The sequence below is a fragment of the Rhinolophus ferrumequinum genome, chromosome 6 (assembly GCF_004115265.2).
Source record: "Rhinolophus ferrumequinum isolate MPI-CBG mRhiFer1 chromosome 6, mRhiFer1_v1.p, whole genome shotgun sequence".
Taxonomy (NCBI): domain Eukaryota; kingdom Metazoa; phylum Chordata; class Mammalia; order Chiroptera; family Rhinolophidae; genus Rhinolophus; species Rhinolophus ferrumequinum.
The window spans coordinates 43,750,754-43,767,993 of NC_046289.1; the positions used below are offsets into that span (position 1 = coordinate 43,750,754).

Below are 17,240 nucleotides of genomic sequence, written 5' to 3' on the forward strand. Positions count from 1 at the left end.
CCCTCAAGGGCCCTGGTTCCAGGACACAGTGGGGTATGGAAATAGCTTGTGCTGGTCTTTGTTTCAGGATTGGATCCCTCCACAGTAACATGGGGCAGGGCCTCTCCCCTCATCCTCATGTGGGAAGCCATTTCTCTAACATGGCTGCCTTTCAGTTCCATGTATCTGCATGGATTCTCGGGAAGCCTGGAGTTTCCTCATCCCTAGGGTACTGGAATCTTGGACATAAGTCCCCTGGCAGGAGTGGTTTTGTACTATGCTCCCCTCAGTTCCATTTCCCAGGACTGGCCCTTTTCCTCTTATTCCCAAATGACCCTGGATTCTGCCTGATGTTCCCAATATTTAACCCTACGTTTCTACCACTGTTCCTCCATTTTGCTAGCCTAGAACTTCACTCTCACCTCCTGAAGTCTGGACAGGATTTTCCATACTCTTATCTGGATTTGATTCACAATTGTGGGCCTGTCTTTGCTGTACCACTGTTATTTTATCTTCCTTTCTTTGGCTGCTAGTCCCCTCTGCTCTTACCATGCCAGCATGGTCACTTAGGGGGCCCAGCTGGGGTCAGAGAGCCAGAATTTGAGATGAATGCAGTTATCTCAGTTTTCTGTGTCCCATGTCTACTGCAAGACATGTTTGTGGGTGAGCTCATGTATGTGAATGTGCTTTGAAAACTATAACATTTTATACAAATTTATGATTTTCATTAGCCAATCATTTTCTTTTCTGATTACAAATATATTGCACGCTTACTTTTGAAAATGCAAACACAGAAAGCACAAAGAACAAAACAGAAATTATTCCCTGTAGTAGTGTCCTATTTCTCTGGAACAAAATTGCCATAAACTAAGTGGCTTAAATGGTCAGATGTCAGAAGTCTCACTGGACTAAAATCAAGGCTTCTTTCTTCCTCTCTGCTCTAGAGGAAAATCTGTTTCCTTGCCTTTTCCAGTTTCTAGAGGCCGTCTGCTTTCCTTGCTCATGGTCACTTCCTCCGTTTTCAAGCCAGCAGGACCTTTGTGACTACACTGGCCATCTGGATAATCCAGGATAATCTTCCCATCTCAACAGCCTTTAGTTAATCACATACACATGCTACCGTGTATGGTAACATTTACAGGTTTCAGGAATTAGGACACGGACATCTTTGGAGGGGTGGGGAGGTGGGGAGTATTACTCTGCTTCCTACACCCTCAATCCTCCAATCCAGAAATAATGACTTGTAATATCTTTTATTTCTTTAGGTTCTTTTTGCTCTGCATGTATGTTTTTTTCTTTTTATAAAATTATCATGTTACATTTATTGTTTTGTAATCTGCATTTTACCCTTCCACTATTCTATGAACAGTTTCCTGTTCAACATTCTTCAAAATATCTTGAATTTTACTGTTTTCATAGCTTTCAATTCTATTGAGCTATCATAATTTGCTTAACAAATTCTCTATTATTGAAATTTGGGCTATTTGGAAATTTTGCTATTCTTAACAATGTTGTGATTAATATAAGTATATATAAATCTTTGTGATTATTTCCTTGTGACAGTTCTAAAAAAGGGATTCTTACTACTATTAAATTTGAATGTAAAAAACAAGTACTATAAAAATATTATTGAAATAAATAATTTTTGAACCTTAAGGTTCTTCAGAAGTCAAATAAGCTAACCTAATAGTTTTATAGCTGAGAAAACTGAAGCTGAGAGAAAGTGAAAAGCTCAAGGAAATACAGTACTTTAGATAAAGAGCTAGAATTGACTATCTGAAACTTTAGTATGATGAAGAACATTACAAATAAACTTAAAACACAAATGACAGAGTTCTGTGTCCAAGTACAAAAAACACAGGGGTGGAGCACAGGTGTGGCAGGTGAAGAACACAGCAGGGTTGGTTGGGATATTGGTTGGTTACATTGAACAAATATATAATTTGATGGAGCAAATAAGTAAATATATTGAGGATAAAGAGACTCAGGTTTGTCACTGTTGGAGAAAGTGTCTATTTTTAAGTATGGAAAAGGGGAAGTCTAGAAAGAATCTAGATTGGAATTTCGAGATATTGGCAGGAAGGCATGGTTTTAAAATATATACACTGATAGAGGCTTGTCAAGTTATGATAGGCACAATTTTAAAACTATAACATGAGGTACCAGCAGCTGGAATAATAAAAGTAAAGGATGAATAAACTAAATGAAATAAATAGAAAAATATATACACTGATAGAAATAGTCATAGATGGATAAATATGTATGTATAGACGTAGGTATATGTTTGCTTGTGTGTGTAAAATATATACATATATATTTTTTCTTGCTCTATCCACTGAAAGAGATCAGAAGCAATAACATTCCAGTAGCAATGAGAGCACTAAGAGCCCAGATCTTTTTTTTTAGTACATGTGCTGCCGAAGTGCGCACGAGTCTAGATCCACTAAAAGGACCCAAGGCTTTTTAGGTTGATCCTTGGTTGGGTTAGGGAAAGTGTAAGATGAACCTGAAACATCTCATTGTGCTAGAAGGTAAGACATGCTCAAAGAATAATGGGGACACAGCAAAGGACACAAGAGCCACCGTGAAGGGCCTTTCACTAGCCAAATTTGGGACAATCTGAATATCGAAATGATAAAAGTATATAATACAATTGATGGAAGCTAGTAGAAACTCATGAGTTCAAAACTGGTATAAATACATACACGCATACACACATGCATACATCCATGCACATACACATACATCCATGCATACATACATAAATGAAAGATGGAGAAGGAAAAACTCTTCCTTGCAGTAGATTGCCAATGAGTAAATGTAGAAAGAATGATGGAAATAGAAAATCACCACTATCGTTGTGGTGGCTGACTCAGGAGAAAGTTGGCAATGGATACTAAGTTTTGTGGATTGAAATTTGACGAGAAGTAAGATATTAGAGTACTCTTGGAGCACCTTTCCACAAAACATTACTAATAAATTACAAAGTAAAAATCAATGATTTTATGATGGAGAAACATAGCTGAAAAAAAGAGAAAAGCCACAAATGACTATCTGGGAGAAGCTATTTGCAACATGTATAATAGTCAGAGGATAAGGGTTCCTTATATACAAAGAGCTTCTACAAATCAGCATTTGTATCGTAGTCCAATTAAAAGGGCAAAAGATATGAGGAGACAATTAAGACAAGATATATAAATTGCCAACAAACATATGAAAAGATATTTATTATCAATAATAAAGAAATACTGAGGTAAACAAGTTAACATTTCTTTCTTTGTTAGACTGGCAAAAATCAGAGGTTGATAATATATATGCCAGTCTCTTCACTGGCACCACACACATGCCAATTAGAAAAACAAACTTAAGGTGCTTTCTGAAGTGATGTTACTTGCAAAATGGCTAGAGAATATGCCAGTGATTTTGCAACACACACACACACACACACACACACACACCACACCCCCCCCAAAGAGCTAACATACTTCTCTTGCCAACGTAGAAACACCCTTTGGTGTGTTCACTGAGAACTTCCTCCAATGTCCTATTGAAAATTGTAACACAAATGGCCATATACTCAAGTATTAACAGGAAGGGATAAGAAATCATATTATGATAAAATCAGAGAACAATGGCTTAATATTTATTTATCCCATCAGTCAACTGATGTCTGAGCTCCTTCTCTAAAAGCCTTGGCATCACGACTCAGCATCTGTTGTTTATTCATTCATTCTTTCAACAAATATTTACTGAACACCTACTTGTGCAGAGATAGTGCTGAGAATTGAGTGGGGAGCAAAGAGAGGCATAGTACAGATCCTCAGAGAACTTATACTCTACAGGGGGAGACAGCTCTAATCAGATAATCATGTAAATAAGTTTAAATTGTAATTAAGTTAAGTGATATGGAGTAGAGGTACATGATATGAGAACCTAAAACAGGTGAATTTGACTTTATCAGGGAAGGCTTTCTTAAGAAAATGGGGCTTGTGCTGAAATGTAATGGATGGGAAGGGAATTAACTAGATAAAGAAGAAGAGGATGAGCACTTCAGGCAGAGGGGCAGCACATGTAAGGGCCCTGTGGCCGGAGATACTATGATGAATAAGGGAGACAGAGAGAGGCCAGTGTGGTTGGAAAAGAGAGAAAAAGAGGAGGAGTTAGAGTGAGAAAAGGCTGGCAAGACACATGGTACTAGTCAGGTGAAGGGTGGAACCTCTATCCCAGAACCCTGGAAAGGTGGTAAGGCCAGGGACAGGACCAGCTCTGTGTTTGGAGAAGTTCCCTCCCACTGCCATGTGCAAATCTCCCTATACCAAGCACAAACAAGTAAAAACCACAAGTCAACTCTCCCCATAGTTCCATCCTCCCTACCGCCTAAAGGATTGCAGCTTTAATCCTTCTTTCTCATGACAGGCGTTTGGCGAGGGCATCTTTTCCTCCTCCTGCTTCCCTGCCACCCAGCTCTTCCACCAGAGGGCACTGTTTCCATCCTCCCTCCACCCAGGGTAGATTATTTCTGAACGCCCTTCAGTTTGTCCTTTTCTCTCTTAATCTGCGGGCCTGAGAAAAAGAATGTAAAACCAATGGCAGGCCCAGGAAGGCAAATGAAAAATGATTATCAAACAAGCTGAAAACTGCCCACAATGTAAACTCTTACTTTGAAACCATCATCTGACTGAAATGGAGAATCGTAAAAGAGAATAATTAATATAAAACAGCTAGAGTATGTTTAGTGTTGGATGTCCAGAGGATATCTGGAGAGGGAGGGCAGGAAGCCAATTCATCCTTCAGACAGAGGTGTGGTCACCCAACACTCACAGAGGAGGAACTGAACATTTAAAAAAACAAGTCCTGTGAAGTACTAGTAGGGAATTTAAACGTTATAATTTAGAATATTATACATCAGAGCCACGCATGTGCACATGAAGGATCTCACAGACGTAATAGTGAATAAAAGCATGCTGTAGAATAATAACATAGAGGAGGTTATGAGCTACACAAAGTTGATGAAACGATATGTTATTCATGGGTGTCCCCATGTGCAGTAAAAGCATAATATGGAAAGGAATCAAAGTTCCAAATGTAAGACAGTGGCTACTGCTGGGAGGAAGAAGGACCATGAGAGGAGGCTTGGCAAGGGGTACAAAGGACTGGAGATGGTACTGGCACTTTATTTTAAGCTGGGTAGGGACTCGTGATGTTCATTATTATTTAGACCTTTTTATATTTATGAAATATTTCCCGGCACAGTTTTTAGAAGGAAATATTGACAGCCTAAGTTGCTGGTTGAACTAAGAAAAGGAACAGAAACAAGGACTCTGAACTCATTTCTAGTGATTGACCTTCTGTTTAAGAACAGGTTCTAGAAAGGTTCAATCCCTGGAAGGCATAAAATAATCGCACAATAAGACACAGGCAGAGAACTGAGGCCCAGTCAGCAGAGCTCTATGGGATGCGCTATGATCATTTAAACTCCGACGGCACCTGAATGAGAAGGCCCTGGTCTTGTACTTCCAGACATACAGCCTGCTCTCACACGGATGGGCACGGACCACGTAAATGCTGAGCTTACCGATTCAGCTTATCTGACGAGCAGTGGGTCTTAGAAGCTCCCTTATATGCCCTGTCGCATGGGTGTGGACAATATGGAGTCTACATATTTTAGTATTTCACGTGGTATCAAGTCCACTTACCTGTTGTTCCATGGTGCTTGGATCAATGAAAGTCACCAGGTCTATAGAAAAGTAACCAACCACATTTCTCATTTTACAAGCGTTTCCAATTCGGAGACACAAAGAACTGAGAACTTGGGGATCCACTGAGGTCTGAGGCATGGTGGTACCAGAGGAGATGAAGGGGCCTTCCGCATGAAACTGGTCTCCCATTGACAGCACCCTGACTTCTCCGTTGGGCTCTATCAGCATGTCCACCGTCAGATTGGTGACGCTTTCTGCAGGTGGGTATGCTTCGGCCACACCTCCTGGGGGGAAAAGCAGGGAGTAGGTGAAAGGATTCGTCCACATGGACTATGCCCCACTTTAGAGCAGGAGGACAGATGCTGGGCTATGACAGATGGACTGGGTCTCAGATCCTGCATTTACCATGTCTTGTGAGAGTTTGGGCAAGTAACTTCAATTCTCTGAACTTCCTTTTCCTCATCTGTACAATGGGCATAATAAAGCCAACCTCAGCAGATTGTTGTGAGTCTTTGAGATACAGTATTTTCAGTGTTTAGCCCAATGCTTGTGGCATACAGTGGGACTCAATGGATGGCAGTTTTGATTCTGATCATAATTAGGAAGACACTATAAAGATCATTACATCTATGCCCGTTCGTTACGTAAATGACGCACATAAGGCCTATAGACAAATCCCTCGGGGGGAATTAACTGCTCATAGTCCACAGTTCACACCCTACTGACCAGTGCCCTTTATGTTCTGTTCCACTGCCTTTCGAAATATTGACAGGTTAGGGCTTTTACCAGGCATAAGAGAACACTGACCATTATATTATGTCAGCCAAAGGACTCCTAGAGAAAGCCAGTTGTAAAACATTCTTTAAAATACAGAGCCAGGAGGTGCTGCCTTCCTTAAGGAACAGGTGTGCTTCCTTCCTCCTTGCTGATAATGAAAGCTTTACAATATATCACATTTTACCTTTTTTCTCTGAATAACAAAAAGCGTACAGGCAAATTTGATGCCAAATCACAGCAACAATACTAGCCCTAGGTTATTTGTGGGCTAGCTCAGTGGTGGTTGTCCACAAAAAGTTACATGGCCCTGATTTTCTGTTTTCAGGCCTAACATAGATCTTACTGTATATACCCCTTGTATCGAAAAAAAAATTTTTAATGTTACTTGTAAAGAATTAGATGATATACTTTCAAAGTAAGAACAGCTATGTGTCCCCTAGACATGGCAGACTCCGGAGCCTGACAGTATTAAGAGAAACTTGGCCTGCTAATTTCACAAATTTGCTGGGAGGTGGCCTCTGCCCGCAGGCTTTGAATGGCATATAGGGTTAAATCCTGATATTTTAGAAGGTCTCAAATGCAGCCATCTGTTGCTTTATACAAAAGGTACTTGCCTTAAGTGTCTGTAAAGGTGGTTGGAGCTGGCCCTAAAGAAAGCAGAGCTGCAGAAGGAAAACTGATTTGTCTTTTTGGTTGGTTTGAGACGTGCTTTTCTTAGATGAGGCCGACTTGTGTGTGCTGTACTGAAATACCAGTTGTTGGGGATTTAACAAGGTAAATGCAGCAAAACAACAACAAAACCCACAAAGAAACCTATTGTGTCTCTCTGATTGAGATAGATAACTTTGTGGCTTTAGCTGTCACCTACATTTCCATAGATAGTGGAAACACATTGTCCTTTATACTTACAAGACTATTTTTACTTCAAAGTAGCTTATTTGTATTGTTTTCTCAGCACTATAACCATGTCTTTTTGCTGTTAATTATTTTCCCTTCAAAGGAATTAATTCTTCTTTTTAAAAACTGTATTGCCTTTGATATAAGACCATGGCAATGCAGAAATCCCCTCTGTAGCACATTCTGTGACCATAAGCATACTGAAAGAGCAGATATGAAATGAAAGGGACAATGGTGGAAGATGGCAGGAGAAGGTGACCTTAGAGTCAGGAAACCTTGGGGGAGGGACTTGTTTAGTCAGTGAACATTTACGTTGGCCTGATGTATGTACTAGGCTCAGAGCTGGGCAGAGGTATAAAAACACATGACTTAGAAAACACCTAGTAGAACTGGATTTTTGAGATGTGCTAAAATTGTAGAATCCAGCTCTGTTCTCATTCACCATGTATTTGTTGTGTGATTTTGCCTGAGTCACTTCCTAGTTTTGCGCCTGTTTCTTCACCTATAAATTGGCTCAAAAAAGCTAGTTCTGCCTCCCATAAACAGGCACTGTGTTTACAACGTGAGCAAGAGAGAGAGAGAGAGAGAGAGAGAGAGAGAGAGAGAGAGAGAGAGAGAGATAGGGGGAGGGGGGGAGGGGGAGGAGGAGGGAGAGGGGGAGAGGGAGAGGGAGAAGGGGAAGGGGAAGAGGAAGAGGAAGAGGAAAAAAGGAAGGAAGGGAGAGAGGAAGGAAGGAAGGAGGAAAAGAAAGGAAGGAAGAGAGGGAGGGAGGGAGGGAGGGAGGGAGGAAAGAAGGAAGGAAAGAAGGAAGGGAGAGATGAACAGGATGTCAAGGCAAAACCTAAACTTGTGGTTTTACAGCTCAAGGAAGACAGTGGCTGGGAAAACCCTTTCTAATCTACAAAGCTCACATGAAAATGCATAGATTAGAGGAAGATTTGCAGGCTGAACTTGGAAGATCTGGAAACTTCCTAACATCCTGTCCTGGATGGACTTGGAGAGCTTCCTCGTCTTCCCCTCCTAACTTAAAAAGAATCTCTTATTCTTGACCATTTTTGTTGTTGTTGTAGGTACCTTATTTTCTTCTGGTTATGCTTGGGGTTGACTCTTAGTTTTAGTTTTATGTCAGTGAGTACATGTGGAAATTTGTAGCATCACAAAAACAGATCAGAGAGAATATTGGGGATCACACAGCATGACCTCCGCCTCCTATGAAGACCCCTTTTCGGCGTTCTTGTTAGCTGGCTGGCCATCCAACCTCTTACTTGAGTAGTTAATTAACAGAGTGTTCGCTATGTATTCTAACAAACAGTGTATTCCAGTAACCAACAACTCTGTCCTTCCTGATGCTCTCTCATCCACTGAGCCTGTGTTCCTTCACAAATATACCCACTGGCTCTGGCCAAGACTCCTAGAGCAACACAGGCATAGCCCTTTATTGGCTCTGCTACGTAGCAACAGAGTGATTTGGGGTGAGTTGGTTAACCTTTTGTACCTTAGTTTCCCCCTTTATAAAACAAGGGTGATAATAATGGTACCCACCCTCCTAAGATTCTTAGGAGGATCAAATAAATGAATTACTACGTATACTAAGAAGAGTGCAGGCACACAATAGCACTGTTGGTGCATATTATGTATCATCACTGCTATTATCATCCTTGTGTTGTTGCTGCTGCTGTTGTTAGCATATAACATGATTATGATATTGTTATATATTAATGTTAATATAATATTATCAGCTGATAGTGGTGAATAGAGTGGAAAGGTATCTTCTGTTGTCTGTAATACTAGCCTTCTGCTATCGTTCATGTGGATAAGCATATAAGAACATCTGCCTTACTCTGTAACCTCCTAGAGAGGGAGGGGCATGGCCTGGGTGTCCCTGGGGATACACGTCAGTCACTCTCTTCAGTCCCTCATTCGAAGGGAACCTCCTAATGTCCTTAGAGAAGGAGGATGAGTTAGGAGGAGGAGGATGAAAGGAATGGAGGCTGCCTTTGTTCCAGGACTGCAGAGGATTCTTAGTTAGAAATGCTACCTTCAGATCTGGAGGCGAGACCATTTCTGTTCTCCTAGGAAACGGAAGAGGAAACTAGCATCTATGAATGCTCTATCGGGCTCCGTGGTAGAAACTTTCCTTTCCGTGTTTCTCGCTGAATCGTCCCAACAACCCTGTGAAGTAGGTGAGTGAAGAAACTGGGCCTCTGAGGGTTGAAGAGCCTTGCTCATCAACGTGGATGAGACCGAGATCCAGGTCACCTGATTCCTAAGCTCACCTTTGTGGTGCACACAACAGGCCGGAATCTTGAGTTATGCACGCCATGCTTGGTGTGCACGGTTCCTATTTACTTATGGGGCTAAGAGCAGGATAGATACTTAGGAACAGTTTAAAAGAGAAAAAGAGTCCCCTTGTAGGAGCACGTTTCTACACCAACAGAAGAGACGTAAAGTGTTTAAGTTGGCCCCAGGTCGACCCAAAACTAGAATTCAAGGTTGTGGAGACGGAACGCTCACCAGAAACTTTACAGTCTTATTTACCTTGACTGAGAAATGTGTGGAGGAATTTCCTCCACGTCGGGAAGCGTCTCTCATTGACTGGCTGAGCGTGCTGTGCTAAAATGCCCGCCAGCTCCTCGGAGATCTTCAGCAAAGCTGGCTCCTGCAGAAACAAATTAAATAGAACCACAAGCAATTTTACTACAGAAATGGAAACTGCTTGTGGAGTGATTAAAAACCAGGCCTCCAACAGGCAAAAAAAAAAAAAAAAAAAAAAAAATGTGGTTACTGTTTATCCAGAGTCAGAAAGCCATTTTGAAAATTTCTTTATTTTCCCAGCCACTTTCATTTTCATCTTTCCAAGTGATTTGGCCCCCTGAATACTGCGGCTCCCTGTGCCTGTCTTCTCCGAAGGCAGCCTTCTGCCTGAGCATCAGGTTAACTCCGGCTTCAGACCCGCAGCAGTCTGACCAGCTGAGCATCCTTGGGCAACGTGCCCCCCAACTCAGGGCCTCAGTTTCCCTTGATGTAAAATGTGGAGTTAACGGACCTTTTTCCTAAGATCCTTCGGACCTGAAAGTTTTTTATTCTATGATCCTATCCGTGCTGACCCTAGGAGAAATTACAGAGTGGGTACGGTCTTTCTTTGGCACCTACATCTTTTAAAGCTGTGCTCTTTTCCCTTGGTGGGGGTGCCTCCACATCCTACAGCCTTGGGATCAAAGCCTTAACCTTCAGGCTGACACTGTAAAGGTGGGGTTTGAGGTGGGGGCAGGTTAGAAGTATGAGGTGGGGAGGGGCCGTCCTCAGTCCCCCAAGGCCACAGCTCCCCACTAGGTTACAGCCTCATCTGACTACCGGTGAGGCTGGCCCCACATTATCATAAAGCAACCTCAAACTACAGAGCGTCCTGTCAAAATGAAAACAGCAGGGAACCTTCTAATGAATAAGAAGCCTGACTTTTTGATATAAAAAGACTTGGTTTTCCAGGACACTATTTTCCTTTTGGATAGTCTTAGACTATCTAAAAATTTTCAAATAGAAAAGACTATGTAAAAATTTTCAAACACCTCTTCAGATTGTATTTCTGTCTAAAGTAGGGCAGGGTCGTAGATACAAAACCATTTGACAGGCAGTATTCATTTTAAAATATGGGACTCTGGCAAGAAGGACTCAGGCTTGCTTTGGGCTGCTGGGAACCTCCAAATCTATTAGTGAACACTCAGTAATTTGGAGGAATCAAAAAAGAATCAGCTTTGGCAAGTGGGGCTAGAAGGAATCTTAGAAATAATCTGTAAACGCATTTATTTCCAAGTTGCCTGCCATTACAAAGTTATCGTCCTCCTCCCCCCCGCACCCCCCGCCCCAGCTCCTTGGAACATCTGGTTCATTCTGGGTCTAGTGTCCCCTGAAAATCTACAGTAGACAACAAACATCTGAGAGTATATGCATATACACTCTAGGTGGGTCGAAATAATCTGAATGATTTCTGAAATATCCAGGAAATCCTGGTGGGAGAGTCTCATTAGTTAGCTTAGTAAATGCTGGACATACAGAACAAAAATGTCAAGAGAAAGGGAGAGTGTCCTGGCACACACTCATTCAGGGAGACTCTGCACGGTGTGGGGAGGTTGTTATCCAGGGTTGGGGATGCCGACTCACGCAGCCAGCCTCTGCCGTGGGAGGTGGAGGCACAGAAATCGCTGTCAAAGCAGTGGGACTCTCCCCTCTCATATCCTGCACAAAGTACACGTTTTCTCTGCTCTTCACTGTACATTCCCTCATCTCCCCAAAGCCCTGAATCTAAAGCATAAAGAAGCAGACAAGACACGCAATACCAACAATCTGGACCCCCTCTTTGAGCACTAACCTCCACACCCATCTTTCTTTCTGTGCTACCTTTGTTTCAGTTAAAACCATTCATTCTATAATTGAAGACCAATTGTCTGTGATTCATGAAGTGCCCCAAAGCCGGGCTGAGAAAGTATGGCTGTGGGTTCCCACTGGGCTTGGGAAAACCAAGTGACAAGGAAAGAAACCTTGCAGGCCAGCCCCTCTCCCAGGACAGTGGAGACGTCCTTTTTGTTCTACCTTCTACCCTGCTCTTGAAAGGTATTGAGCCATCTACCCAGTGAATGCCCTGTGGCCATTCACATCAAGACATCAAAGACAAATCAGTCATTCATTCATTTAGTCATTCCTTCATCCATATATAAAACATTGCAGGTACTTGGAGTATCAGAATCATAGAGCCAGACAGTAAAATGGTGGTTGTCGGGGCTGGAGGGAGAGAGAATGGGAGTTAGTGCTTAGTGGGTAGAGTTTCAGTTTTACAAGATGAAAAGAGTTACGGAGATGGATGGCGGGGACGGTTGCACAACATTATGAACCTATTCAGTACCACCAAACTATACACTTAGAAATGGTGAAGAGGTTTTTTACCACAATAAAAAAAATTTGGAAAAAATATTACAGAACGCCAGGCCTTTTAAGTAACTGAACTGTCGGGGGCAAGTGTTTATGTTTTCTGGGAAAGGGAGGCGGCGAGGAGACAGTAAAGGAGTAGGTGAAAGCCTTGCCACCTAAATCTTGAAACTAGATCTCCATCAACTTGAGGATCAAGTTGAGACTCCTCCTCAAGGCGCATCTGTGGCCTGGCCTGTGGTTCCTAATGTAGCCCCGCTTCTCTCCTCTCCAGCTCCCAGCCTCACCCCAACCCACAGCAGTGGTATGACAAACTGAGAACCCCCTCTTCCTTAGGAACAACACAAAGGGCCTGCTGAGGTCAGGTGCGAGTTCCCGGTTTTGGGGGGAGTTCCTGTTCTGTGCACAGCACAAGCGTAATTACTGCAACTTTAAGGGCAGATGATGAAAGGGAAGATCGGTAGCTATTCTGGCTCATTCTGTTCAGAATAAACTTGCGTACACACACACAGACACACATACGCAGACACACACACACACACACCCATGCCAGACAAATCCCTGAATTCATGTGAAGTATCAGGACAGCGTTTGTAAAATACTTTCTCTTGTCACAGCAGGCTCACATTCATTATCTCATTCTGTCCTTATGGCAACACTATGAGGTCAGCCAGCACAGAGTTATGTCCCCTGCCTTACACATGGGAAGCACAGGCAGCTAGAGTACAGAGGCTTGTGTCAGATCACTTACTGAGTGAGACACTGTTATTGGGTGATTTTTAACACGTGAGTGAAGACAAAACAATGGAGTTGGGGGAACCAGAAGAAAGTTTGCTTTCTTCTCCGCTTTTTCACCCTCCCCTCAAATTGGTGTGTGTGTGGGTGTGTGTGTGTGTAATCTGTTAGAAGCCCACTGGGGCACATCTCCTCTATCTTACAAACTTAGGAATGAGTCCTTAGAAAGTTTCTTTGCCGTGAGTCACATTGAGGTGCTGGACTGCTAAGTTAATGTTTCAGAGAGCCAATGGTCCTCTCGGGGCAGGTCATTGAGTCCTAATGACTCTGGGGCTGTGAGAAGGAAAGTGTGGACCTTGTGGATGATAAGCAAACGTTAGAAAAGTAATCTTTACTTTTTGAAAAAATCAGAATTCCAGATTTTCGTTCCCTCGTGATTGTACTGGCTCTGGCCTTGCACGAGCAGCTGGCCTTCGTGGGGCTGGTGGCTCTGGAGCCCTTCCCCTCGGGAGGAACTTCAGCCCCGTCTACGCCACAGCACAGCCTTGCCACCCTTTGTCCAGTACCCACATTTGCCCCTGCGAGTGTGACAAGAGTCATGACCTTGGAGTGTTCCAGGGCGTCTACAGAAGGCACAGGGCCTCCATCAGCCTGACCGATGCAGCCGAGAGATCCTGTCTATCCAGCATGGACCTCGCCGCTCAGCTCGCTCTCTTTTTCTATCACGAAAGTGTAAATTTGAAGGAAGAGATATTTCACTGAAGGAAATTCAGGATATCTCAGGGGAAGCTGCTAGCATATCCAATTTAATACTGCCCTCAATGACTAAAGCTACTTCAAACTCCAGAGAGTTAACTTTCTGAAGTAAATTCTGTGTGGTGTGTGTGTATTCAGGAAGATGGGAGAGGAGTAAGAAGGAATATAAATTCGAATGCTCTAAATATCAGTCCCACCAAAACTCATTTTGTCCGAATTCAGTAAAATAACGTCTTGGCTAATCATCTCAAATCTCCCACATCAGGCATTGTTTGGTGGTGTTCAAAAAGAGAAACCAAGGGACCTACCTACCTTCTGCTTTGTAGAGGTTTCTGATATCCTTAAATGGAGGAACGGAGGGTGGCATAAGGCCATAAGGACAAGACAGTGACCTGGAAAACTAAGCAAGACTGTCAGGGTTGAAAGGGGCCATATGGACTATCCAAGCAAATGTCGCATGTAACAGAAGAGGGACCAGGGCTTCTACACTCACAGTGAGGCCACAGGAACTCTCTGGCTGCCTTCGGACCCTGGGTGAGCCCTCTCTTTCACTTCTGCTGCCTCTTTCAGAGGGCAAAGTGTGGGCGACCATGAAAGGTGCGCAGAGTTTAATTGGCTGGTGGCACAGAGAGGGAGAGAAGGGAGGGATTCCAAATTCGAGGCTGTTTAGAAAGGTTACTTTGCTGTGCATGGACTATTTTTACAACTATAGTCATTTTTCAGGTAAAATAATAGCTCTCACTTATCGAAAGCTTCCCAAGTGGTGGGCCTGTTTGAGGAGGGGATTTATATTTATTATCTCAAAAATCACTCTGAGGTAGTCACTATCATCCCCGTTTCATGTCACACAAGCATGAAGTAGCAAAACTGGGATTCGAACCCGGTGGCCACCACGATGCCATGTTGCAGTGGGAGCTGTAACTACCATCCGCAGGCATGACTGACCCTCTGGGTCAGATTAGATCATGTACACCGGGAGGCTGAGTCTGTGCCATCACAGTTATGAAAAAAATGGTACAACGGACATCTGTTGTTGGCTTCCCAGCATCTTTGTCCCTCTTTCAGGGTAATGATGTCCCAAATTTCCTTTCAGGAGCTGCTACTACTCCATTCTTAGCTAAGCAAGTTAATTGGGAGGGACTCGCCCTCAGCTCCAAGGGTGGGTCACTGCTTAGCAAAGCCACACCCTGACCACAGCCATTGGTTCAGGATAGACGTGTGACCCAAGTAGGTCAATCAGAGGTTAGGCAGCACTTGCTGGGGCCTTCTGAGAAAGAAGCTTCATGTTCTTCTGAGAACTCTACCAGGTGATATGTTCTCTCTTCCTATTGCCTTGACCAAGGACAAGCTCCAGGAACTACTGGCGGCCATCTTCTAACCCTGAGGACAGCCAGCCTTAGGATGGAGCAGATCATATGCGTGGTACAGGGGACAAATGGGTCCTGGGTGATGTTTAGCCACTGGATTAAGCCTTGTCTGAAGCTAGACCAATCTTTGGACTTTCAGTTAGCTAAGATAATAAATTCTCTTTATTTTTAAAGCTACTTTGAATTGGGTTTGCCAGTTACTTGAAGCTTAAACATTTTAAACTGATACAAGTGGGTGGGCCAAACCATGTACCCACAATCCATGATGGACATTAGAAGCCAGCAAATGCTCTGATCACTCTATGCAGTGGTTACTCTCGTTCTGCAACCAGTAGTGACATTTCACTCATTCCTTTCCATTAGATCATTAGAAATAGTCCCTCTTTAGAGTGCAAAAATATGCTGAGAGGAGGAAGAAAAAAAATGAAAATGTCTTCAGCATGTCATAAACTACTTCCCACACCTACTTAAAGTTTAAGGACTGCTTTAATACTCCATGTTTAATTGTTAATTGAGAATTTAAAAATCAAAAATGCCAACTTTGCCTTCGATGAGATGGAAAATTATGCTGCTGTAGAAGGTAACATAATGTAAAACAGCCAACATTACTAAGGCACACAAATGTTTTTGGTATGTAAAATTGCTTTGTAAAATATTTGCTCCATCTGCTGAAAGCGGCAAAGACAATTTTCCCTTGATAGCTAATGGCCCATTTCGACTGTGTGGCAAGTGATTCGCTGCGGTGGCGGCTCTCATTAAACAGAATGGTGAAAATGCGGTATATAATTCCATACTTATGTAGCATTATCCACTCGCTGCTTCTTGAGGAGTCTGTCCCTCATTATCTAGGCCTCCACCTTGCACCAACGTGCAGGCCTCGCAAGTTGATTTCACTTGAGAAGCGTTTTGTCCAACTGAGGCACAGATGTCGCGCCGCCATTCCAAAGCTCAGCACAACCGCTTCGCCCCAACCAGAAACTCTACAAAGGTTCATTTCTGTTCAACTTCCCAGCACTTAAACTGCTGTTTCCTTTTTCCCCTCCCCATAGGGGGCCATGGTTTTCTTTCTAGGCTCAGCCAGTCATGCTGCATGCTGGGGTTTCGATAGATAAAGATTAAGCATTTCTTGAAATTCGTAATTGAACTCTGCACATACAGAAAAGCAGAAAATTTTTTTCCGCGACCCAAACTGCCATCATAAAGCCTGACAAACACTGTCCTTGGTTCATGGAGCATGTGGCAGTCTGTGATCGTTCTCTTTAAAAGAGTTGTTTACATTACACCCAGAATTACTTCAACATCTGCTAAAGGAACAATTAAAAATAAATAATCCAGGGTGGTTTAAAAAAAGAAGAATACGTTGATGTTTTGGGAATGATATTAAAAAGTAATTACAGCAGCAAGTGGCAGATTTTTTAAAAATATATTTAATGTTGGAAAATGGGTTTAAAGGAAATTAAATATGCGTGACATCAAGTAAATACATATGCCTGTTTTAAAAATGACACGATATTTTAAAAAAGAAACCATGTGATTTAAAAATCAACCATAAGTGGAAGTAGCTATAATTATTATTGGTAATCAGTTTCTTTCCAGTTAGAGAAATATTACTGATTGAAAAAAATTGCATATGCTGAAAAACCTCTTTAATTAAAAATTAAAAACAAAAGAAAACACATGTGCCCTTTGGACTGATTTTTCATTCAAGTGGTAGGGGAGAAGGGTGAATCTGTGGAATGAAATGAGGGACCGTCAGGAGAAATTGTATTTTGACTTTATACAAAAGGAATGGGCAAACATTTACTTTTCTTAATCAGAGTGAAGAGCTGTACCTTCCTTGATATTCCCACATGTACAGATGTATGTACGTACTTAAGGCAAAGTAATAGCATTATGTATTTATGATTGTTTTCTTTCCATGGACTATGCTCATTAAAAAACCAGTGCAATAAATCAGTGAATTCCAAAAGTGAGGAATTTTGTGTGATCTGGCACAATTACATGAAAGTCCCAGGCTTCTCCCTCTTTTCCCCAGGGGCACTGAGGACAGATGACCAGAAGCAAATGGCGCAGTCGCTGGCAAAGGAGAGTAAAACTCATTCTAAATTGG

General features: G+C 42.5%; 1 protein-coding gene across 1 annotated transcript in view; it reads right to left on the minus strand.

Moving 5' to 3' along the window:
* Positions 1 to 17,240, minus strand: part of IQCH (IQ motif containing H) — a 188,010-nt gene that overhangs the window by 38,168 nt on the left and 132,602 nt on the right. The window contains exons 17-18 of the mRNA XM_033108542.1: positions 9,891 to 10,011; positions 5,676 to 5,962 (exon numbers count right to left, since the gene is read on the minus strand). Of these exons, the coding sequence (XP_032964433.1) occupies positions 5,676 to 5,962; positions 9,891 to 10,011 (408 nt within the window). The remainder of the gene's footprint in view (positions 1 to 5,675; positions 5,963 to 9,890; positions 10,012 to 17,240) is intronic.